This window comes from Lagopus muta, chromosome 2, assembly GCF_023343835.1.
Source record: "Lagopus muta isolate bLagMut1 chromosome 2, bLagMut1 primary, whole genome shotgun sequence".
NCBI classification, from domain to species: Eukaryota; Metazoa; Chordata; class Aves; order Galliformes; family Phasianidae; genus Lagopus; species Lagopus muta.
The window spans coordinates 65,203,849-65,229,573 of NC_064434.1; the positions used below are offsets into that span (position 1 = coordinate 65,203,849).

At 37.0% G+C, this 25,725-nt stretch overlaps 1 protein-coding gene across 10 annotated transcripts in view; it reads left to right on the forward strand.

Moving 5' to 3' along the window:
* The window catches only part of MAP3K4 (mitogen-activated protein kinase kinase kinase 4), a 71,231-nt gene that overhangs the window by 39,953 nt on the left and 5,553 nt on the right, over window positions 1-25,725 (forward strand). For 6 of the 10 annotated variants that reach the window (XM_048935240.1, XM_048935236.1, XM_048935241.1 and 3 more), the window contains exons 10-23: window positions 703-969; window positions 2,722-2,871; window positions 3,663-3,824; window positions 4,753-4,886; window positions 6,505-6,583; window positions 9,672-9,750; window positions 11,767-11,863; window positions 12,742-12,858; window positions 15,761-15,861; window positions 17,378-17,458; window positions 18,656-18,847; window positions 19,491-19,561; window positions 21,222-21,338; window positions 22,623-22,782. In XM_048935240.1, the coding sequence (XP_048791197.1) occupies window positions 703-969; window positions 2,722-2,871; window positions 3,663-3,824; window positions 4,753-4,886; window positions 6,505-6,583; window positions 9,672-9,750; window positions 11,767-11,863; window positions 12,742-12,858; window positions 15,761-15,861; window positions 17,378-17,458; window positions 18,656-18,847; window positions 19,491-19,561; window positions 21,222-21,338; window positions 22,623-22,782 (1,807 nt within the window). Of the gene's footprint in view, window positions 1-702; window positions 970-2,721; window positions 2,872-3,662; window positions 3,825-4,752; window positions 4,887-6,504; window positions 6,584-9,671; window positions 9,751-11,766; window positions 11,864-12,741; window positions 12,859-15,760; window positions 15,862-17,377; window positions 17,459-18,655; window positions 18,848-19,490; window positions 19,562-21,221; window positions 21,339-22,622; window positions 22,783-23,705; window positions 23,818-25,725 lie in introns of those variants that run through there. The other 4 variants (XM_048935242.1, XM_048935235.1, XM_048935238.1 and 1 more) reach the window with 4 other exon arrangements.

A 25,725-nucleotide genomic window follows, 5' to 3' on the forward strand; every position in this document is an offset into this window, starting at 1 on the left:
TACTTTTAAAAAGTACTGTTTCTTACACTGCTGCTCTAAGACACAGTATAGGATTTTGTTAAAGGCAGTATCATTGTTCCTTTGCACACTGTTGAAGAAAAGGTTGGATTTGAAAAGTTTGTTTGAGCACGTGGCTTAAATAATCCATTGTGAAGCCTTTAAGATTTATCTGCTTTTATGTGTTAACTCTCCCCTTTTTTAAGTTTCTCAGTAGGACATATTTTGGTGATGAACACTTCATATACTGCCTTCTATCACTGTGTAGGGAGTTGAAATTTTTAAAAACCTATTCGGTCAGATGCACAGTAGTGTTTTGGGAAACTGTTTTAGATTTCATTAGCAATGTTAACAGTTTTCATTTTGACCTATGGATAATAGTGATTTTAATTGAGAAATGTACCTGCCTTAAGTTAAAAATGTTGAGTGCAGTGTTTTGTCTTAGCTTGATGGTATCCAACTCTAAAAGAAAGAACTAAACTTAAACTCTACATCAGTTACCTTATGATGGATCACAGAAATCAACTGTTTCGCTGTTTTCAGAGTCCGATTCTGACTCATGATTTGGTTAAAAATATTGCTTTAGCATGCATATTGTACAGCTACTTGAGATAAGTTGTTTAAATTAGATGACATGTCCCTATTTTACTTATCTCAGAGAAACTGAAGTTCATTCATTCAATCTCATTTTATTTCCTTCTACAGGTACAAATCTCTGGACTTGAGAATTTACAAGTATTTGTTCCAAATAGTATTGCAGGTGAAAAGTCTGTGATATTGCAGCTCCTAAATGCGGCTGCTGGAAAAGATTGCTCAAAAGATTCAGATGAGGTTGCGTATGAGGCCTATTTAATAATGACCAAACACAGTGACAAAGACCATGATGTGGGTGACATGTGGAGTGCATGGGAGGGCCAACCCGTCAAAGTAGTGCCACAAGTGGAAACTGTTGATACGCTACGAAGCATGCAGGTGGGTTGCTTCTTTTGGTTTTGCCTGTTTGTGCGATCTCCACCCTTTTTTGAAGTCTTCCCCTTCCAAAATGATTTAATTGAGGCATGTTTCATTTTATGTGTAGTACTTTAAATTAGAGCACAAGATTGATTCTTAGCTGTGTTAGTAGACTCCACTGAATTTTTATGTTTCTTGAAAGTATTAATCTCTACCATGTACGTTTTTCAGGGAAAGATTTTTGTAGTAAGACGTTTTAAAGTCTTATTTGGTGTTCAGATGGGTTGACTTTCATGTTTTATTAAGAAGTCGCCAATCTTCAGTAACGTAGGTCAGTTGCATGTTTTCCACACACTGAAACAAATTAGTTTCAGTCTAGAGAGAATTGTGACATTTGAAGTAAAATATCTGTGGAGTTACTGGATGTTCAGTGGCTCTTTAGGAAGAAATATTTCCAGTCATACTTCCCTTCATTCCAAGCCAATGGGGGTTCCTGCCAGTAGTTCTGCTGTGCTATAGTATCTGAGCCAACTGCAACTCCCTGCCCATCCTGTTTGCATGCCCTTATGGTAAGCTAAGTGAATTTTCCTGTTAGTATGTCATGCAGTTCCTTGGATCCCTACCATAAATGGGCTCTCCTGTCTACTGACAGACTGACTTTCCATATCACTGGATGTGGCCTCAGATGTTCTGAGGGCCTCCAGCAGCTACGGGCAGTTGAAAATAGAAAATACCACTTCTGTATGTAACACTGTTTATCTGTAGGCAAGACTAAACAGTAAAAAACAAACAAACAAAAAGGCTTTTAATTAAGTTTTTAGAATTTCATTGGGCTTGTAGTGAAGGTAACATTTCATTCAGTAAATGAAAACAGCAGAAGATAGAATTCAGTTTGCAAATGGCATCCCATCTGACTTAGATAATATAATATGGATGCATTTATGTTTGTGTCTACGTAACATTTAATAATCTCTTCTGAATTGCACACTGCTTTAATTGCAAGCTAGAGAAAATATTTAAACTTGAGAAAAGGTGGTTTTTTTTAAAAGTAGAAGAGTGCCATCAAAGTTTAAAGAAATTTGAGTTTGAAAATATTGTTTACTGGGGAGATTTAAAAAATGCAGATGAAATACGCATTGTTTTGTAACATTTTTCAGCTCCCTTTTCTGTATTTTGAAATTGACAGCGCCACAGCAAAGATAACACCACTTGCTATTCCATGTACTTTTATAAAAGCCTGTAATATCAGAGCTCTGATTTTCCAACATACTCTTATATTTTAGTAATTTTCAAAATCTGAGCAAACACTGTGGGTTAAGTCAATGTTTTTTGCAGTTCCTCTCAAATATATTACCTCACTTGGATAAAATTTGTTTATGTTGATTGTTACCTCTGTCTGCTTGGAGGAAGTATAATTTTTACACTTAGATATTGCCGTTGTATAAATATTTTTAAGATAATTTTTTAACATGGTGTTTCCCAATTTTCAACAAGTTAATCATCGTTCCAGAAATGAATAGTAGTATATTCCCCTTGAAAACTTCTTGTGGCATTTAACCTTATAGACCTGTGCTTGAAAGATGAGTGTTTATCAAGCTCTATTGCCAGCATCAAGCTTTTCAGTGTGAATTAAGAATTCTGATGAGTAGCAAAGAGAGAAACCATATAATATGTTAAAATTCCAAAAATTTCCAGTTGGAATTTGCCAATGCAGGACGTGTTTGTAGAGGGAAAGTTTTGTTGATAAGGACTAGTGGTATCTCATATTCCTAGGTTGACAACCTCCTTCTCGTAGTCATTCAGTCTGCCCACCTTGTGAGTCAGCGAAAAGCTTTCCAACAATCTATAGAAGGGCTCATATCTCTCCACCAGGAACAGACATCCAGCCAACCAGTCATTGCCAAAGCTCTGCAGCAACTAAAGGTAAGCAGTATTCCAGATTATCTCAGTAAAAATGATTTTACTTTGATCACTGGTAAGTAGAGATGTGTAAGGAGAGTTGACTGCAAGGCTAATGACGTTCTGCAGCTGTAATTTGTACAAGACCATTGGAATTTATTTTCAGTACAGTTTTCATTCTGTTTTTGCTAAGGATGTGTGAATGTAATTTTGAACAATGTTAGTATAATCATTGTTATATTAGCTATGTGGGTAACAAGTCTGTAATGCAGTAGAAATATAGTAACAGAAAAAATAATGTCTGTGTTTGAGAGGATTGGTGAATGGAAGGAAAGTGTTTGATTTTTATTATTTTTTTATTATTATTATTTTTTATTTTTTTATTTTTTTTATTTTTTTTTAAAGATCCAGAAATACCAAGATATTTCTGTGTTGAATTTTCAGTATCAGGGCCCTGTGTTTCCTCTTGAATTCAGTAGAAGCTATGTACACAACATCGCTGAAGTATCACCAATGACTCGGTCATATTGTAGATAGTAAAGCTTATTTTCTTTCTTTCTTCCTTTGCTTTCTTTGTTTTTAAAGTTGATCTCATACAAGCAAACAAAATGAATTTGCAATACTGCATTTAATTATAAGACTTGCTTAGTGCAAATTCTGACAAGTACTCGTTATTGTGAATCTGAATGAACTGTGGTGACATTAAAGTACATCTGCATTTAAAATAATGTAATCATCAGATTTGTGCTTGCCATAAACTACTCAGCAGTCAAATATAAATAATAATGTGATCCTGTTTTGTTGTTGTTATTTAGAATGATGCATTGCAGCTATGCAATAAGATAAGCAGTGCCATTGACAGAGTTGATCATATGTTCACATCTGAGTTCGATGCTGAAGTTGATGAATCTGAATCTGTGACCTTGCAGCAGTACTACCGGGAAGCCATGATTCAGGCTTACAATTTTGGGTTTGAGGTAAGGAAAACAAAGAGTTAATGACAATAATGATAATATGATTTGCATAATTGATGTGAAACTGTCAGAACACTTAAAAACTATGAATGAAAAAGATTGAAAAAGAACAGAGTGATATTACAGACTCCAATTAGTAATGTCTGAAACTTAAAAAGTGTTAAGAACTTGCTAAATTCAAATGTAGTCTTGCAAGCTCTGCTACCTAGTTATGTTCTAGATGAAATCAGAAATCTTTGGTATTGAGTGTCATTGTGTAACTTGGCTTCTCACTGTTTTTCAACCAGGAGTAGCATAAAAAGACATTAGAGCCTTCCTTTCAAGTTTATGGTGGTTCTTTGATGTACTGAATATGGCTTTTGAGTGTTTTCCCTACAGTGCTGATGAGAAAATGTCATGTTTATACAATGTATAATGTTTCCTTATTTGATTCCTGTGACCTTTTAAGTTTCTAGATATATATATATATTTTTATGCTGACATACTTTTAAGGATAATCTTCTAAAAAACATCTGGTACTTCTGATTTTTTTAAATGTTTATATACAGCTCATTTTTTTCTCTGGATTATCTGCAATACTACTGGAAATAAACATTACTTTGAAGTTCAGTCTCTGATTATGGATCTGTGCATTACGTAGGATATTACTTAAATGTGTACACTACTAAACATCAGCATATGCCCATATGTACACAATAATACATTATGGCTTAAGTGCTGCCCCTCACTGTAATACATTTTGTGTCATATACGTTTACATTTCTTTCTATAATTATGCAACTGCTTGCATGAAATCATTTTGTCTGATAACAGGATGTGATTGTTACCCTGCACAAAGTTTTCTTAGCCTGAAAATACTCTGGTGGATATTGCAAATAATACTTCTGATATTACTATTATTATTTGAAAAATAATCTTTGATTTCTTACAGTACCATAAAGAAGTTGTTCGTCTGATGTCTGGAGAATTCAGGCAGAAAATTGGAGACAAGTATATCAGCTTTGCCAGAAAATGGATGAACTACGTGCTAACAAAATGTGAGAGTGGCCGAGGCACTCGACCCAGGTAACAGCAAACTTGTTAATGTCATAGTAATTTGTGTTACTTTTAAATAGTATGGAGGATTCTTCATGCTGTGAACACTGATTAATTGTTTAGAAGCAATTCTTTTGAAGTATTAATGCTTCTGGTACTTGAGTTTTGAAAGTAAATTGAACTGTAAATACATAAAGCCAAATGAAGCCCTCAGTTGCTTCGCAGTCTTCTGCTGAACATCTTGCCTCCTGTTAGTTGATAGGAAGAAAAAGTGGAGATCATTGGACTCAAACAGTTCAGAAACTGGGTATGGGCTATTAGCTCTGGACAAAAGTAGTATCTGACCAGGCGCCTATAAAGACTACTCTATATGCAACAGTTGTTCTCAACTGTTGAGTATTGTACGGAAAAAGAACTGTTGTTTTGAGTGGTTGCAGAAATGATGTCCACGTAAGAGCTTTTGCCTCCTGTACAAGTCCTTTCTGTCAGTCTCTTCTGAATGTATGGCCCACAGATGAGGAAGAAGTGTTTCCACACTGGTGAAAATTCTTCAGATTTATATGAAGCAATAGTTAAACTAACTATGTCTAGAACTACATTACAGATATCAGAATGCATGTTTCCTCAGACTGTTGAGAGTACTGTTGGGCTTAGTGGTCTCTCAAACTCTGCTTAGAGTTAGTACTGTGAAACTCTATTGCAGGATGCCAACATTAAAAAATAAAAAAAGAAAAAAAAGAAAAAAAAGAGGATTTGCATTATCTTCATTATCTTGAGGATGTAAACTAGAGGCTGGGATGATTGAACAAGAATGATACTGCAGCTTGATTTATTTACATGGTTTTGCAGTGTTTTGCAGCTGACAGATCAGAATTTTATAGAATTCTGTTGCTTTATAGTAGATGCTTAATATTGCTTGCCAATGTTTTTATTTTTTAATTTTATTTTTATTTTTCTGTTAAAGAATAGGGCTGATCAGACTTTCCTAGAGGTGGTCTGTTTTACTTGCAGGCAGAAGAGGAAGAAAGATTGAATAGTCTGAAGCATGTCTGAATAGCCTAATTAGGTAGCTGCTATAATTTACTTGTACCTTGTGGATTGCAGCTGCCAGTTTTAGCTAGCAGTATCGGGAAATAGCTAAAAAGCACAAGTCACTCAAGCCAAGTTAATTATTTGTTACCAATCTCTGGCTCTGAAACCAGTGATGCCCAATTCGTACTGATCAGGTGCTTAAAAAATCATTGGTCGTCTTTTTATCTTGTTTCAAAAAATGATAATACAGGATGGGGACATTGTGGTTTGGCTTGTTACTCTAAAACATTGTGAGTGAATTGATTGTACCATACCTGAAGATAGTACATATATGAGCGTTCAATGGGTTGATATAGTACATTTATCAATATTCAGCCATCTGCTTGCTCTACTTGACAGTGTCCTTGTTAAAATCAGGCTTTATCTGCATGTAACTCTGCAAATATTAGTATGAGTTAAATATGTTACCTTTAATATACTAAATTGTTTTCTTATTTTTCCTCTTAAAAGTATGAAAAAAAATCTGTATAGCTACCATTTGCTTTTCTTTGATGTTGTTGAAACTCTTGTGATGGCTTTCATGTTGTCTAATTCATGTTGTCTATCTCTGAGATAGGTGGGCAACTCAAGGTTTTGATTTTCTTCAAGCCATTGAACCAGCATTTATTTCGGCTCTCCCAGAAGATGATTTCTTGGTATGGAATAAGTTATTCTGATTGTTATTTATTTCGAAGTATTTGTGAAGCGTTTCAATCACTGTCTGTTATCAGGGGTGTTTTTTTATAGAGCTGTGTCTGACTACAGATGCTCTGGAAATTGCTGTTGTGTATAACTGATGATGATGACATCTCTTTAGTTCATAAAGTTATGAACAGTGTATGGTTATGACCACTGGCATTAATATTTTCAAATTGCTGACAGTTTGCCTGTGCTATCCTGGGAGGCCTGTCTCTGGGCAGGGAGAATTTGATAGAGCCTTTACTACAGAGTTAATAAAAAAAAAAAAGTGAATATCCTAATAAATTTCTGAATACAATCTTCTGAGTCTTAGCACCCGAAGTTCACTGACCTTATGAATACAAAAGCACAATCGCTTAAGTGTATTTCACAGAATCACAGAATCACCCGGGTTGGAAGGGACCCCAAGGATCATGTAGTTCCAACCCCCCTGCCTAGCAGGGCCACCAAACATGCACATTCAGATCAGGTTGCCCAGGACCCCGTCCAACCTGGCCTTAAACACGTCCAAGGACGGGGCATCCACAACCTCCCTGGGCAGCCCGTTCCAGGGCCTAACCACTCTCCTAGTAAAGAACTTCCCCCTAACATCTAACCTAAATCTTCCCTCCTTCAACTTAAAACCATTTCCCCTAGTCCTGCCGTTGTCAGCCCTTTTGAAGAGTTTACTCCCCTCCTGGGTGTAGGTTCCCTTCAGGTATTGATAGGCTGCAATGAGGTCACCCCGCAGCCTTCTCTTCTCCAGGCTGAACAAGCCCAAATCCCTCAGCCTGTCCTCATAGGGGAGGTGCTCCAGCCCCCTGATCATCAAATTATTTCTTCAAATTATGATGACATCAAATTGATTTTAAGGAATGTCTCTTTTGTTTTTACTGTGAAAATACCAATAGACTGTAACTATTATGTAACTAACTGGACTGCAACCAATACTGTTGGTTTTTTTTTCATTGCTTTGCCTTCCCCCTTCTTTTGTGGAAATAAAATCCTGAGGATTTATTTCTGATCTTGATAGAGTACTACACGGAAGTAAAAGTACAGTTGCCACAAAGGTTCTCTGATTTTTAATTTTTTATTTTTAGTTTCAAGATCTATTATGCTAGCCACTTTAGTCTTGCTTTACACAGAAATTTACACAGAAACTATGTAGTTTATAGTTTCTACTTATATTTTTGCCAACAGCTCTTGACTAAGTTACTTTTTTGTTCTTCTGTGTCTATGTTGTTGTAAAATAATTGTCTGCCTGAATGAGAAGGTTAAGCTTACGATGGTAATACAGTAATACTGTAGTTTCAGTAAATAGCCCCTCGGCTTTACTTATCTGATTTGATGCAGTTTCAAAGGTACCTGCTATTCTGAAGAGTAATGTGTGTGTATTTTGGTGTTACTATCTTGCTAGAGGTTGTTATTTATGAGGAAGCTTCTAAGGAGGAAATAATGTGGCCCATGACATTAAAAACTGGTAATTTTGTCTGTAAGTGGAACTTACGCTTTCTTGTGACCATGAAAGTGTGCTAACAAGCAAACATGCATGAGTTAGTTTGTTGACTGATAATTATCTAATATACCTTGACATTTCCTCAAACAGGGTTTCTATGACAGATGTTTCACACATACAAAAAAAAGCCAATATTATGTAATATAGATTAAGTTTGGACATGGAACAAGTAGGAGAGAAAGAGAAAAAAACCAAAACCTTCACTGCATTTCTGAAGTTTTGCTTTGTTAAAGCTGGATTTCAGTTTTGGAGAGCATTGCTTGAAGCTCCTTATGATAATTTAGTTTGACTGCTGTATAACACCAGTTTACAGCATTTTACCTAGAAATGCCTATGTCAATCTTAATCTCTTATTGAAATTATTTTGTATATATATGTAGTTTATATTTTTATTATTATTATATATATATATATATTTACATACATACATACGTACATACATATATATACACACACATATATATATGTGTATATATATATGTGTGTGTGTGTGTGTGTATATATATATATATATATACATACATACATATATGCATATACCTGATGGCATTAAAAAGAGGTCTGGATTTGAAGCTCTAGATTTAAGTTTGAGATAGATTTAAGCTCAGTCTAAGTTGATAAGCCAATCAGAGACTAAACACTTTTTTTAAATGTAATCACTGTTCTTTCAGTTAATGTAGCATCTGGCTTCAAGTTCCAGTCTTCCATACATTTTTGAATTTCTAGAAGAAATGTTGACCAGTCTGAGTGGCTGGTAGTTAGAAGTGGCTTTCGTAGCAACTGTACCAAAGAACATGATTTTATTTCATTATTGCGAAGATAAATTTTATCCCTGGTGTTCTGACAAGTAAATTGAATCAGAGTCAGATTTAATAGTTTGTGTGAGGTTGCATGGACAATTATGAGTACAACTCATAATCAAGCTCAGATTGCCTGAGCCTAAGTTCAGTGATTTGACTAATAAACATTCTTTCCCGAAAGTTTTACTTACTTCTTGGGAAGGTTAGGAAGGTGGATGTCTTTTACTGTGCAGTGCATCATATTCATTGTTTTACAGACTTTCATCTTATGATTCAGGCTGTCATACTCTCACCCATATTCTTTCACTGTTTCTTGTTGAGGAGTGGGGTCAGGGTATGGAAGGAAGGTAGCAGAGGTTGTTGCAACATTCTCTTTGTTCTAGCATGCTTGATTGTACATTTTTATTAGTGATGGATAATTGCAAGTTTCACTGGCTTTATATTATGAAATATTTTTTATGGTGAATCATTGTTCAGTTCTCATGGTTACTGAGTTTTGCCAAGGTCAGCAGACAAGGCAAAATTAAGACTTTCTATGTAAAAAAACAAAACAAAACAAAACAAAAAAACAGTCAAAACCTTATATGCATCCTAACATTTAATATCATTGGTAGACTGGAGAATGAAGTGTGTAGTTTTTGAGATATTACATATTTAATCAGTATAATTTTATTACTGTAAGATTTACCGTATTGTTATGAACTCTCTAGAAATGTAAGATATCACAACATTTTCTGTTTGCATTTCTAGAGTTTACAAGCTCTGATGAATGAGTGCATTGGCCATGTTATTGGAAAGCCTCACAGTCCTGTTACAGGTCTGTACCTTGGTAAGGCAGAAGTTACTGGTGTTGGTTCTTCAGTTTTGCTGCTATTGCTATATAATTTTGATTGTAAATTAGTTTTTAAAAGCTAAAAAGAGAAATAAAGATTTTATTTCAAAGCTTTTGTGATCCTTGATGGGAAATCGTGATTGTCTGAGGGAAATGTAGATAAATGGTGGTTTTACTCAAGAAATTTAGAAGCTTTACAGATGCTTTTGTCTGATTTTGCCCTTGGATCCCTGTGAAGTTTTGCAGATCTTCTGGAGGATTGTGTTTTCTAAAGGTTGGTTAAAGAAGCAGTTTTCACTTCAGACAGACATTCACAGCTCCCTCTCCCAAATTTTCTTTGTGGTGCTGCAGGTGTTCACACTTCTGACAGACTTTTATATAAGTGTTGAAGTATGGAGTAGTTATATTTAGAGGCATGAGATAGAGCTGTGGGAATCAGTTCTCCAAAATCAAAGTTTGTCATGGCTTAAAAAATACCTTTGTTTGGCATAAGAAAAAGATCAAGATATTTTATTGTTTATCATGAGAAGAAGGATGTTTCCTCAGCTGTGTTTTTCTTTTACACGCCTCTCTCTCAGCACTGTTTCTCTCTTCTTCTTCCCAAGTCCACTGAGTGGTTTAACTTTCAAAATACCACATCTTCCTGTCTTTCTCCTGATGCCCACTTCCTGGGTAGGGTTGATGGTCAGTGGCATGAAGGGAAGGTAATTTGGCCAAGAGGAAGTTTTTCAGTTATTTTTGGGAAGTTTTACTTTTTATGAAGAATTCTTGTAACTGAGAAACCTTTCACAATCTAAGTCAGCATAATTCCTTGGATAGAAGTATTGCCTAAAATATGTATTAGTCAAATTCTGTACTGTGATGCAAAACCTGTACTTTCACTTTTTACACTGTGTTGTAAATAAACATAACTGAACGTAAACTATATCCTAGCTGCAGTTATTGAAGATACTCCTTTCTGTCTCGTGATCAGGAAGAAAATAAGAATTCCTAGTTCTGTTTGTATTCGGTATTGAGTGACTTAAACCCACTGTGATCTTTGCCCTCTCTCCTAAAGCTTAGAATTCAGTTGCATTCATGCTGTTGCCTATAGATACACAACAGGGAGTCTCCTGGTGTTTCATCTTGTCTTTTTCCTTTGTGAAGCAGCATGGATCCACCTTTGTGGACTGGATTCTACCTTCTGCTACTGTCCTTGCAAATTATAACAGGAAAACCAGCACTGGTCCTGACAAGCATGGTAGTGCAAATAAGGCAGAAAACAAACTTGCCATGATTAATCCGGCCTTGCAGAAAGGGAACTGTCTAGGTTTTGATGAGCAATCAGCTATCTTGTGTCACCATAATTTTCTGACTACTTAGGGAGATATTGGGGAATGGGGAAACACTGTTAACTACTTTTCTGGGCACTGAATGAGCTGATGATGATGAATGAAGGTCAGTGTGGCTGATTTAGGTATGACCCTTTCCCTGTTCACCATTTATTTGCAGACTGCCAAGGGAAGAGCATTAGCATTGGTAAAACTGTCACATGTGTTTTTTCCCTAGTTCATTTTGCTTCCTGTTGTCTGAGAAAGCTATTTTTTATGCAAAATGGACATAATAGTGTTGTTTGCTTTTTAATTATTATTCAATTTGTTAGTATTTACTTTGAAGTAAGATGATAAAACATTCTTTCAATTATGAAGTTGAAATAATGAGGATTTACTTTTATTTGAGTAAGTATACATCTTCAAATTGCTGGTTTTTCATTTTCTTGGGAATTTTAATTATTTTCTAATGAAGTGTTACATGATATAGTGTGAATAATGTTTATTATTCATAGCTTTATAATGGCTTTATTTAAAATCTGAGTGATTAGGATATTTTCTTAAAGGATAAGAAAATACGTGCTGGTTTGCACATAATTCTGTGAAATTGCAGTTAATGTTACTTTTGTGTCTTGAAATGTTCATAACAGAATTTTTCTGCCATTTGAGTTAAGATCTTTTTTTTTTTTTTTGATGTTTGCAGCAATTCATCGAAACAGTCCCCGTCCTGTGAAAGTACCTCGATGCCATAGTGATCCACCAAATCCTCATCTTATCATCCCCACTCCTGAAGGCTTCAGGTATTTAGCATTAGTTCTAAACTGTTTAATCATCTTGTGGCTTTGCTGACACTTGAAACACAATGAGTGGAACATCATATCTCTTCTTGAAGACAAAACTGTTGGACAGAACTGGTGTGTTAGTGATCTCAATTTTATAGAAGTGCTTTTAAAGACAATAAAACTACTTTCTTTTCCTCTCCTTCTGCCCCTTTATTTTGCAGTTTTTATTGGTGCATGCTTCCCCACTGTGAAGTCACTCATCCTTTTTGTCTTTCCTGAAAACCCTGTAGAAGTGGAATAAGTTTCAGTTCAGTGAAAACTATTTGATAGCAGGACTTCATATTTTTTTTTTCTTTCCCTACTTAGAATCTCTGTCTACATGACTGTGACAGTGGTTTCTGTAGTTTAGCTTTAGGTAAGATTTAAAAAAATGTAGTATTCTGGAATTTGGTGGAACTTTTGCGTCATTATCAATCTTTGACAACCTAAAAACAACAAATGAGTTTGCTTCCCTTTGAAAGAGTTGACGTGAAAGTTTTCATATAGACCTCATCATGCATCTTTTTATACAGAAGGTCTTATTTTTCAAGGACAGCAGCACAGTCAAATTACACACTTGTCTTTTTTCAGAATAGCTTAGCTGCTGGCTGATGCTGGCATTAATCTAAAGACTTAGAGGTCATTATTTTAAGGATGGTTTTCCTTGCACATGCTGACATTTCCTGAGGCTTCTCAGACCCAAGATTGCTTCACAGGAAAGTCTGTAGGTATTTGGACGACATTTAAAGTCATGCCTCAATGTGCACACTTGAGAATTTCATTTTTTCAAGTAAACTTTCAGCTCCATCTTTATTATTTTTTTGAACTCTCTCCTGAAGTTTTTCTTCTTGCCACAGCACACGGAATGTCCCTTGTGATGCACGGAACCCTTGCAACGTTACTGTCAGTCGCCCCGCTCCCATCAGTAGCGACTCAGCTCAACCCAAATCTGTCAGCAGTACAAATGATACCAGGTAGCCCAGCTCCATGACATAGCAGTCTCATTCTACTTACATCATCCATATAACTGTTTCCACCTACTTGCATTCCAGTAGATCATTTGCACCGTGCTTTTCCACCCCATCGTATGTTCCACTGGCTTCTTCATTCCTGTTTGACTTGAGTAGGATCTTATACTGTAGATACTGATGATAAACCCCTTCTCAGAATTAAAATATCTCAACCAAATTTGTAGTTTAAGCATGTGCTTCTGACATTCGGAGTCAGTAGATAACAAACTCATTTAGTTGAAAACCTCCATGAGATTAACATAATCTAGTCAGTTTGGTATAACTTTACTAAGCTGTATTGATAACTAACACTTGGCACTAAGTTGATTCTTAATACAAATCAACCCACGGTGTGATATTTGTTTGTTTTGTTTTTATCCTTGTTTTTGTTTTGTTAGATAACAATTTTGGCATTGTGATTATCTGCCATCATTATTTTGAAACATTAGATGGTGGCAAACAAGATTAGACAAGTAAAATATTTCATTCAATAAAAATGATTTTCATTTGCTGCCCATACCAACTGGACAACAAAAGCACATACTGAGGTCTTAAGAGGGTATTAAATTGCAGCTTTGTATACAGTATCCTTCCTGCAAGTCTTTTTTGTTGACAAAAGGCCTGAATTTTTGTCATTCATACTATCTGCTTTTATCCTTCATGCTTCCATTTTAAGCCCACTCTTGAAAAAAAGACAAAGCAGGCAGTAATCTGCAGTGCTATGCACTTGAAAAGCCCCTTTCAAGTAAGTAAAATTCTAGAGATTTTTCACTGGGAGATTCTGGCACCTTTATATGCATACAGGGTAAAGATTAATTTGTTTTTTATGATTTTGAAAATCAAATGCAGAACTTGTTTGATTGTTTTTTTTATTACACAGGGTATCTGCTGATTTTTATTCAGTTGGTTTTGTTAAAAGGATGGCCAAATATTACAATGTAATATATTTAAAGCAAGTTTCTGCTGTTAATGTAGTCAGAAGAACTTGTAATACGTTGCAGTCCTAAGTACAGATTTCATTTATTTGTGTTTCAGTAGAAAAGTGGAATCTGTTGGGTCAAGAAAGTGGCATTTGGCTCTGTATGCAAGAGGTGTGAGGTCCAGCTGCTGAAATAGTGCAGAAGCACTAAAGTGCACAAACTTTGTGCACTTTCCAGAATCTCATTGGACATTTATGGCATGATTATAAGCATTACATAACCATAAAGGGCTGAATGTAGAAACTAGATACATCAATTGAATTGGGCAGTGCATAGTGCATAAATGCTGCCATACTTCTGTTGAAGTTTTGCTTTAAAAAAAAAAAAAAACAAAAAACACACAAATAACAGCTGTTCAGTATAGCTGGAAAATGAAATCTGGAGTAGTAATATTTAGTTATTCACATTGAGCTTAATGATAGGTATAAATTTGTCCTGCATTTGTGCTAATGACGTATATAAATGTTTAATTTCTGAGCTAGCTGATGATATTAATCCTCATTTTATATTTATCCAGGATCAGGGAAAAAATTTAGCAAGTATCTCTCATTTACTCTATTTCTGTGCCTGAGAACATGCAGGCAGTCTTTATGGTCACAGACAATAAGGAATTTGGGTGGATAGGATGGGACCAATGTGGATTTTGAACATTCGCATTCAAAGTTACGATACTTAGACTTTTCTATTTGGTTACTGCTGTATTTTAGTGACATCAGGAGTTTCTGAGCTCTGTACAATTAGAAATCCTGTTCTTTATCTCCTTAGTATTACTGGTTAAAAGCTCAACTTCCCAAAGAGCATTGAGGATTTTCACTTGCTCAGTTACTCCTCAAATTTCAACAGGCTTTTTGAAGTTGCAGGCACTATAGAACAAACATACTGAGAACATCATGTGGGAAAGAGTGTCCTGGTCTTCGGCTTCTTTTTTCAAGGTTGTGTGTGCTGCATTTTTTTTTAAATATTTAATTAGGAAAACATGTGGTAGGATAGGAAGGACTTCTCATACAGCTCTTGTATCAACTGTCAGTGAAGGGTTTAATAGTGTTCCTCATTTTCAGTAATGTTTAGCTCATACTCTAAAATATTAGGAGGTATCAATCACAGCTCTTCCACCCCTTAAAAAATGAGAGGAGAACCTTGTAGAAGATAGAACCATAGAAGATTTTGCAGTTTTTACTGTAAAACCTGGGTAATTTCATCAATATCTTGGTAGCTGGAAAAAGGTGTCTGAAGACTTAAGGTCTTAAAACTCATTTCTCTCAGTATTGTTTCTTTTTCTGTTCAACATGCTTATTCATTTGGGTCTTATTCTGAGGTATCTAATTGCACTCTGCTTTTTGAAGGAGGTAGGGCCTGGACTATGGATAAATTAACACTTTGTGTCTTGTCTGCTGAATTGTGCTTCTACCTGCTGGCTCTTATTTAGTGGTTATGGGCCTTGACTTTGTACTTGTCGTGCTCTGGAAGCATATGAATTAAGTCACTGTTCTTCATCTGATAATGTGGCTCAGGTTATCACCAAGCTGAATCACTTCTGACTGCATATCCATACCTGGCACCAGCCATGTCCTGCAGCATCTGCTTTGTTAGTGTGTTACGTATCAGTAGAAGAGTCTGTTATGACAACAACGGTTTCACATAGTTAATGATTTAAAAGCTGGAGGTTTTTATCATAGATAGTGGCATAGTGAAAATTATATAAAAAGTCTTCATTTTGGGGAAAAAATAGCTGAGAGTTTTTCCATTTGCATCTCAGCATCAGTTTTTCTTTCGTGGTTCATATCCTAGGCTTCATAGCTTTTTTTTTTCTCTTCTAAACTGCAGTTAAATTGTCACTAGTAGCTATTTAGTGCAATGTTAATTGGTACGATGGCTCTATTTAACAGGGGTTCCAGTGTCCCTGAAAATGATCGACTGGCTTCAATAGCGGCCGAGTTGCAGTTCAGATCCCTTAGTCGTCACTCCAGTCCCACTGAGGAGCGAGAAGGTGATTGTCACAATATTAGGTTGTGACCTGAATGTGCTGATGATTTATGCCATTAACATATTTTTATCAGTTCCCAGTCCTTAACCCTCTCAATTTTTTTTTCACCTTTCCCATTCAGACTTACATTTTTAACTTCCAGGGTTAGACTTTAAGTTCTTCTGTTTTCAGATATAACTGTTCTCTTGCTTTCCATATTGTTTCCGAATTATACCTAAAAGAATTTCTTGGTGTCTTATGAAGTTACATTATGCTAAATGAACTGAGTACCATGGTTGCTGAATATACCCCATCAGATATTGAATTTCTAAGTGCTGTTAACAAAGTAAACATACAGTAAACTGGACCCATTGGGGCAGTGAAGAGCTTCCAGTCAAATTCTTTAACTACCACTGCAGCATTCATGTTACAGACACTTGCTGCTACTTGAATGCAAAACAGTGTGGGTGACTTTGTCTCAATCAGGGTTCTTCTAGGTGTACCCAGCCCCCGTATGTGTGGTATTTTTTGGTAATAAAAGCAGAATCACTGTGTGGCTGAGTTTATAAGAGCCCTCTGGGTCCACTGCTGCAGCCTAGCTCCAGTAGAGGCACTCAGAGCAGGATGCCTCAGCCCAGGTCCAGGTGAGTTCTGAAGATCTCCAAGGAGACTCCACAACTCGTGCCAGTGCTCAGCTATCTGCACAGCAGGTAGAAGCTCTTCCTGGTGATCAGATGGAACATCTGTTGTTCCAATTTGTGCCCACTGCTTCTTGTCCTGGCACTGGGCACAGCTGAAAGGAGCCGTCTGGCTGTGTCTTTTTTGCATCCTCCTTTCAGATATTCCTACATGTTAATGAAGATCTCCCCCTAAGGCTCCTCTTGTAAGGTGATGTGTTCTGTGCAAATGAGAATGAAGTATGAAATCACAAACAAAGCAGAGCTGGTATTGCTGTTGTTTTGCAAAACGAAGCAAAACAAATACAGTGGAAATTTATCCCAAGTGGTGTGTTTTATTTTGCTTTAAGAAGACAGTGAAATTATTGTTTGTTACAGGCTTATTCTCTTTTCAATATGTATGTTTGAATGGAAGATTGACTTATATTGCAAAGAAGCTAGTCTTTTTTTCTGAGGAAGTTTAAAGTTTGCTTTCCTGCTGAGTTATATCCCACATGTGATTCTCCATGCCCTGACTTGAAATGCTTCCTCAGTTGCTGAAGGAGAGCTCTTTTCCTATGTAAATTATATCTCATTTCAGAATAGCTTTCATAGAATCACAGATTCATTAAGATTAAGATTGGAGAAGACCTCTAAGATATAATCTAATCCAACCACCCACATACCACCAGTATTGTTTGTGCTAAACTGTGTCTCTCATAACTTGTTTTTTAAAAACAAATCATTTTTTAATTTGGGAGCTTACACTGCTTCATATACTTGTAGGGTATTGATATGTAAGATCTCAGTTTCTGCTGCATATGACTGCATAATCCTTAATATGAGATAAAGCCACTTTTATGCTGACAGTATTATTTCTCTAGAACCATCATATCCAAAAGGAGATTCAAGTGGCTCATCCCGGCGGAGCTGGGAGCTCAGAACCTTAATCAACCAGACCAAAGGTAGGAGTCTAGGAGTCACCGTAGTGTGGCACATCCTAAGCTATTGCTATGTTTTAATGCTCAATTTTAATGCTCATTTGAAAAGGTTTCCACAGCTTTGTTCCTGGAAAGGGGATTTTTTTTTTTTTCCCAGAAATCTAGAAGGCTTTTTTTTCATTTGGAACATAAACAGTGAATAAATGGAATTGGTTTAACCTGGAAGGAAAAGAAGAGCAAGGAGCAAACAAAGTTTCTAAAAGAATGCTGCAAAGGAACTGTTCTTACTATCTACTGTAGATAACAAAAGGATGAAAAACTGGTAGTAATCATAGGCAGAAGAATACGGGGATATTTCAGTATCTCCATCTTTTGGAAGCTGTTTGAAAAAGGTTAAACTAGACAGACGTGTAATTTTTCTTCTTAACAAGGAGTGTATAAATGACTGCTTTATTGAAATGTTTTTTAGCTTCACTGGCTAGGATTCAGTTTCATGATGAGACTTCAAATCTGGACTTACATAATACCTCAAAATATCTGTAAACAGAACTCTCTTACAATTCAGTAGAGTAAAAAAACTTCACTGCCATTCTGTCCTTAATAACCCTAACACATTTCCATTATCTACCTGTGGTTAATTACAGGGGAGATATAAAAAATAAAAAAACCCCAAAAAATAGATCTTTGCATTTCAAACATTTAACTTCCTTTAATCAATTAAAAGATTAGTAGAATAAAACTTATTAAGATAAATTATATTTCCTTTAGTTTCATATTTGATTCATACGTGATTTCTAAAATGCTTTATCCTTTTGCTACTTCTGAAATTTGATGCACGAAAGTTATCCTGTAGGTCAAGTCCCTTGGTATGATATCTGTATGGGAACTGCTGAATCACAGCTGAAGGCAATTCACCTGTGCTGCTGGAAGGGGTGGAGCCTGGCTCCATCTCTCCTAGACCCATTTAGGAGCTGGCTACCAGTGGGGAAGGATCTCTTCTGGAGATCCCCTCCATTGGATTTTCATAGCGAGCCCAGGATACATGGGTAAGCATCTATTCTGCTTTGGTGTAATAAGTGCGTAGCCAAGCTCTCTGGTATATCTTATAACTATAACATCTGTACGTTCATTGATTGTACAGATATCAAAAGGTAACAAAATAAAATATAAAAACAGAGAGCATTTTTAGTCATATAAATTGTTCATCGCTCTTCCTTTTAGACACTGTTTCCAAACAAGCACCAATTGAAGCTGTTCAAAAGTCTGTTCAGTTGTTTGAAGAAAGGAGATACAGAGAGATGAGGAGGAAGAATATCATTGGCCAAGTTTGTGACACACCAAAATCTTATGACAATGTCATGCATGTAGGTTTGAGAAAAGTGACTTTCAAGTGGCAAAGAGGAAACAAAATTGGTAAGTTTGTTAAATGTTCATTTGTCAGACTGGGAAAGAAAATGTAAATTTTTTGAAGGCAGTCTGAGACTGTCTTCTGAGATATTTCATCTTTGCGTAGGTAATACCAGCATCACTGAAATCAGGATCTTGAAATACAAAATACAGTTGCAGCTGAACTTTGTGAAAGTTCAGTGAAGTTTTCCTTGCCCAAATAAGAAGCAAAGGAGTAAAAGGATTTGGTCAGGATGATTACTTATATATGATCCTTCAGTTCCTGCACATGTTCAAATCTACTTTGATTTGTTGAGTTCTACTTTTGGAAGAAACACAAAAATGAGTGGAAATGACCACAATCTTTAGGGTTTGTTTCATTCACCAACATTGTTGTTTCTTCCCACGTATGACTATTATTTCCTCTTTGGTTCAGGATTTGTAGGAAAATCCTCACACTTCAGTGGTTTTCTTTCAGATCAGCCTGTTCAGTTGCTTTCACTTCTTATCGCTGCATTGAATTCAGGACTATGGGTATTTTATTAGGTGCTACAGGTTAAAAGCTACTTGAAATTTTAAATGAAAATACAGCTGAATGACTTTGGCAAGGTGAGGTCAGTTGATGTATCATTCACTGTAGTGTAATTCATTTGTCTTATTTTAACTGCAGGTGAAGGCCAGTATGGGAAGGTATACACCTGTATTAGTGTTGACACTGGAGAGCTGATGGCTATGAAAGAAGTGAGTATTCAGTATGTGAGAATCGCTGCTGCTCTTGCCTTTTTTCCAAACCAAATATACACGTGTTGTAGGGCAGTAAGGTCTTCTGAACATCGTTGTTAGCTGGCTCAAAAAGGATTGGAAGACAAATTGTTTCTTCATGTGGCCACAATTGCTTTTTGTTGCTTGTTTTTCCTTATGTTCCATAAGCCTTTTCTTTCAGTGTACAAGTTTGAACTTAAATGAACTTAAAGAATATGGATAGTTCCAGAATGAATATTGAATGAGTACTTCCTTAATATGTGTGAACCCTCATGAAGAGATCTTATATTATTTTTGAAAGAAATTTTTCTTACTTTACAGTATTTCACATTTGATTTACTCTTTCTTCATTTCGTAGATAAAAGGATAGGAAATATCACTTCAGATGTTTTTCAGCTTCTCCTGTATATTAGGTGAGCTAGGGTGAGCCACAAAGCTGTTGGTTAACCTGTTGGTTACAGAAAACCTGATTTTCATTACAGAAGCAAGTAAAGCTGTGTAGGCGTAGAGATCCTTCTCCCCTCCAACATTTTGTTTTTAAAAGTATGTATACTGTTTGGTTTTACTGCATTTCCATACCCTTGTACAGTGACAACCATCAAGTGTTCACAGCAGTTACCATGGCAGCCGTTTGGTGCAGTTACATTTTAATGTGCCAGTTCTTCCACGTATGATATGTATTTGAGCTCACAAAAGCATGGAAAAGAAAAGGTGGGCTTGTGCTTGACTGCTTTTGTGCTGTAGTCACACAATGACCAGCTTTAAAGGTTTGAAGTGACATTTCCCCCTATCAGATAGTAGTGCTCCGCTTCTTGAAATACAGCATACAGTTGTTTTAGCCACAGAATCATCAACATCTCTACAAATAATAATGAAAAAGGTTTATTGCAAATGCACAACGTTGTGACTTTGGAGAGTTGGAGTACATGAAATACTTGAATGCCACTTCCACGAACTGTAATAGGAATTGTTGTAGAGAACAAAACCAATTGTAATGTCCTTGTTTAAAAGAAAAAATATATATATATTGTACACAATTAATGAAATTTCTGTGTTCTGCCAGAACAGTAAAAATAGCATTTCCCTTAACTTCCTGAGGATTTTGCTTCTTTATGTGTGAATGAGAGCCTTAAATTAGTTGCAGATGATTGCTGATTTTATTTTATTTTTTCCCTCCAAGAACGTGCATCTCAGCACATTGTAGGAGAACTAATGAAAACTGTGCCTTTAATCAAAGCTTTCTAATTGTTTTTGTTTCATGCCCCACCTTTTCTTTGCAGCTGCTTCATTCTCAGTAAAGAAACCTCAAAGCAAATCCCTAAATCACCTTGATGAAATACCTGGCAGTTATTCTTTCTTGAAAGATAGCTGTCACTGCTCTTCTCTGATCCTCTTGTACCACCACATTCACATTAGAAGGCGAGCTCTGCAGACATACACACATGTGCATACACGTGTGACATTTAAGTTTCAGCTTTTTTACTTGTAAATGGAGATGGAATTCTGGAACTTCTGTGATTGTACTGTGTTGGAGAAAAAAATCCAACTTTTAGCAGCTTTCTTGATTTTTATATTTTCTCTTGTTCTTTAACAGTTTGAAACTTAATAGCAGTGAAATAATGAAAAATGTTTGTTGCAGATAAGATTTCAACCTAATGATCACAAAACCATCAAAGAAACAGCTGATGAACTGAAGATTTTTGAAGGCATCAAACATCCTAATCTTGTTCGGTATTTTGGTGTGGAGCTCCACAGGGTAAGAAAATATCAATTATGTTGGGAGAGAGGAGGAGGGTTGCATATAGGGCTGAGAAAATTTTAAAAAGCTTTGGTTCATTGGAGGTTTTACTTCAAATCATTCTTGTTTAACTTGTCTGGATGCCTCTGGATTGCGTTGCAGTGTCTTTCTGCCCATGAATATTAAGATCTCTCTAAAATGTAGTTTGCAGAAAGGTGCTGAAACTGATACGTAAACGGAGAATTCACAGTGAGTGAGTGATGCTGCAGCTCTGTGTGACTGCTCTAAGTGCAAACTGTGTTATGTACTTTTTGGTAACTTTTGTGGCTTAAGACTAGAGATTCAGTCTAAAACTTGTCACTGTAGCAGCAATGTTTTCTTATCTGAGCAGCAAAAATCTGGTTGTCTTAAAGAGTTGGATCCCACAGCTGCGTATTCGGATACCTGACTTTTTCTTACTTTCTGATTTCTGTATGCCTTTCCTCCCTTCCAAGTCTCAGCTCTTTCCTGTATCTCCACCTGTTCCCTGCTAGGGAGCAGGATGCTGAGTGTCAAGCTGGAAAACTGCGTGTTTGACAAGCTTGATCAAAATAGATGTATTGATTGCCTGCTCTTTGCTGTTTTGGAAAGGGGCAAAGGCTGTTTTCTCTTTGCATTTTTTACTTTGGGACACGACTTTGGGTGTCTTGCCACTGGGTTGTTAGTTTCTCAGGCAAGTACTAAGAGTTCAGCATCTTTGCCATCTTTTTGTTTTAAATCTCTCTGCGTTTGGCTGAAGGTTCCAAAATGGGCTTGGAGAGACAGAGAGAGAGAGAGAGAAAGGGAACAAGTACCAAAGTTTTCCTTAAAGTGAGTTTGAATTGGCATGCTTATTTGAAGAAGAAAGAACAACAAAAACCTTGCCCTTCTCCCACATCAACACATGTTAGTACAGAACTGGGGAATGAGTATCTCTAACTTCTTGCTAAATATGCAGGGAGCCTTTTTGTATTTCTGCTTAATGTGCCTGCAGGATTTCCACTGCAAGATGTCCATGTCATACCACCACATAGCATCAGTTGCATACAAACGACACAGATAGATATGGAGATTTTCCAGAGCTGTGAAAATGAATGTTAGGATGAAGCATGCCCAAGAAAATAGAGTTTTGAAGAGATGGTTTGTTAGATATTCTGTGGTCAGAGGTACTCCCACTAAAACTTGCCCTTTGGTAGGCAGTTAAAGACAGAAGAAAAACTTAGTTCTAATTCAGCAGTTAAAGAAAATTAAAATCAATGACATTTGGTTTGATTCCCACCACAGGAAGAGATGTACATCTTCATGGAGTACTGTGATGAGGGCACTCTGGAGGAGGTGTCAAAACTGGGCCTTCAGGAGCATGTCATTAGGCTCTACACAAAGCAGATCACGATTGCTATCAATGTGCTACATGAACATGGTATCGTTCACCGAGACATTAAAGGTAATGTGAACCAAAAAGGTAATGTTGTTTTGGTGTTGTAGAAGAAAGTGGGGGGAGAGGAGGACGGGACTAGGCCTTTTTCAGATATAGCACACATTAATCTGTACAAGAGTTGAGTGAAAAGTCTTTCATGTGGTTTTCAGTTTACAAGTTGTCTAGTTAAATGTTCCTTTTTAAGCACAGAGCATTAAAAAATCAAAACCAAAAACAAAAACCATTCACCAATGGCATTGTGAACTCATAACTTCTGCCCATCATCTGTTTTGTTTTTGTAGAGGTGGTGAGGATTGTTGAGGATTCTTCCAAACTCAAGTTCTGGTCCTTGTATTTCTATCATTACTGAGTTATGTAATGCTATTTTTCTTCTCAGCTGTGTAAGAAACTGGCATTTTCTGGGAGCTGACAAGCAATGTACTATGCTGAAGTGGTCCAGCAGAACTTTTCCTAGCAATTCTCATTCTGCAGAAGAGTTTTAGTCTTTCAGACAAATGGTTGATTAAACACAATACTGAAAGCTTTGTTAAAAGAAGTTTAATGGATATGGTAAAACTATGTATCATGGCTTTTTTCTTTTTTTTTTTTCCATACATGTATGTACTCATGCCTGGCTCTCAGGTTTTGCTTACGAAGTAAGCAGAATGGAACTACAGTAACTTGAAGGGGAGATGGTTTTGGTATTTGCTTAAGGTACCGGTGTCAGTCTGCATTTCACATTTGTTTTTCTTTTCCTGAGCCTTCTGAGAACATCCTCCATGTGTTTAGTTCTCTTGTTTTTGTTAGCTTGACATATTTTGCTCACCTCTGGCAGCAACTTAACAGAAATTAGGGGAACAGTGCACACAATGTGGCCCGTGAATGTTCATTTTTATGACAAGGCAGTGCAACCCAACGATGCTGGGTTTCTATGTCCCTCTTGCTCACAGGGCTTTGAACCATCGCAGCAGTGTAGGAGGTTCCCAGTTGCTCTTGGTCCTTTGGCCTCGTGCTTCTCATTTGGGAAAAGAACTATCTACGATCCAGAGGCCTCCCACCCAGGTAGGCCACTCTTGAGTCAGTTTCGGCTTTTTTCCCCTAGAAAAGAACTTTCCTTCACACCCATTCCCCAGCAGTCTTGCCTTTTCCTTCCTGACCAAAGATTTATCTGCAGTTGTGAATTTCCCTCTGTGCTTTTCACAGTACCTTCCTTATCCTTTACTTGACCGTCCCATATCCATGTTATTCTTAGCTGGATCGCACTCTCCTGGAAGCTTGTGATCCAAATTCAAGGCTGACTGATAGGGATTTCTTTTGTGCTCCTCTGTGTTGTTGCTGATTTCTGGATGTGTTTTCAATTAGGTCTTCCTCTCATCAGAGAAACGCACTGAAGAGAGAAGAGCTGTTTAACAGAACTGTAAGGCTACGTTATCCAAGGCATTACTGTTGCAACAGGTTCCTCATAGCAAACCTTGGGGCATTCCTTGAGAATAGTAACAGCTGTCAGAAGTGACCCTCTGTACAACTGTGTATAGACTTTCTCTAATCTTAGTGGCAGAATTTGAAGGCAGACTGCAGAGAGGGTTTTTCTATAAAGGCTGCCTTATGGTTGCATTGCAAACCTCTTGCTCCATCTCTTTTTATGCTAAAATTACATACTCAAGTTCTCAGACAACAGCAGTAAAGAAAACTGTTTTTATTTTTAGCATAATGCCAGAAAATTTACACTTACTTACAGTTCATTACTCTTATTTTTCTCATAGGGAAGAATGATTTGTTATTCAGTCTGTGTTAAAACTGCTTTTCTATGGGAATCTCACTGACAGGTCACAGTAGATCTCTCATGGCCAGTTTGTCAAATATCACTGTGGATCTGTTTCTTTCAGCATCAGATAAATAATTACTCTTAAAAACTGTTTCATCACATCCCGCAGTTGGCACTGGCAAGCGCCTGGTGCTCAGAAATTCAGTCATTAGCTTAGTAGTGTCCATTGGTGCCACCACTGCCCTTCAGATGTTGTTATGGCATCCGATTCTGTGATGTAAAAGATGCAGCAAGACACAGCTATGGCGAATTCTTTTTCAAACTGTGGTTGTGAGAGATGCTGAGGTTAGCATTGGTTGCAGACTGGGCGCTGCTTTTTGTTAGTCTGCATCTATGTACAAAGTAGCTGGTGCCTGTATGTGGTAGGTGAGTTGGTCTTTTTGGATGCTTATACTTTATCCTGCCTACCAGATTTTAAACTCTTTGGCTAAATCCAGATTTCCTCAGTTATAATTCTCTTTTTGCAAGGAAGCTGTGCCTCAGCATGATAATAATGGAATGTTTAATGCTGAAGAGAATCTCTGGACGTCTCGGGCTGAGCCTTCTGCTCAAAGCAGGGCCTGCCTCAGTATCAGATCCAATAGCAAGTTAGATCAGATTGCTCAGGACCCTGTCTGTCTGAGTGACGAGTATCTCCAGGGATGGGGACTCCCTCTTTCCTGGGTCCCATCCCAGTGACCGACCATCCCCATTCTAAAACACCATTTCCTAATATCTCCCTGGAATTTGCAGATGCTTTGTTGGTGTCTGTTGCCCTGTACCATTCCACTCTGTGTCCTTGAGGAAAATTTTATTATTGTTGTAACATTCTGATGCTGCTGAAGTTGAAAACAGCAATAATTTCCTTCTCTCTACGCACTCCCCAGCCTTCTTTTCCTCACGCTAAACAAACCCATCTCTCAGCCTTTCCTCATCATGTGTAGCAGCCCTCTCACCATCTTGATGACCCTGGGCTGGGCTTGATGCAGTCTGTTGACATCTGCCTTGTATTGAGCAGCCGCAGAACTCCAAGTGTGGTCTCCCAAGTACTGAATTGAGAAAAGTTAATTGTAAGGTCATGCCTGGTGCCCTCTCTTTGGGAGACCAGGGCATATTACTTAGAGTGCTCAGATTGCATTTAGACCTGAATACAGAAAATGAAGGCA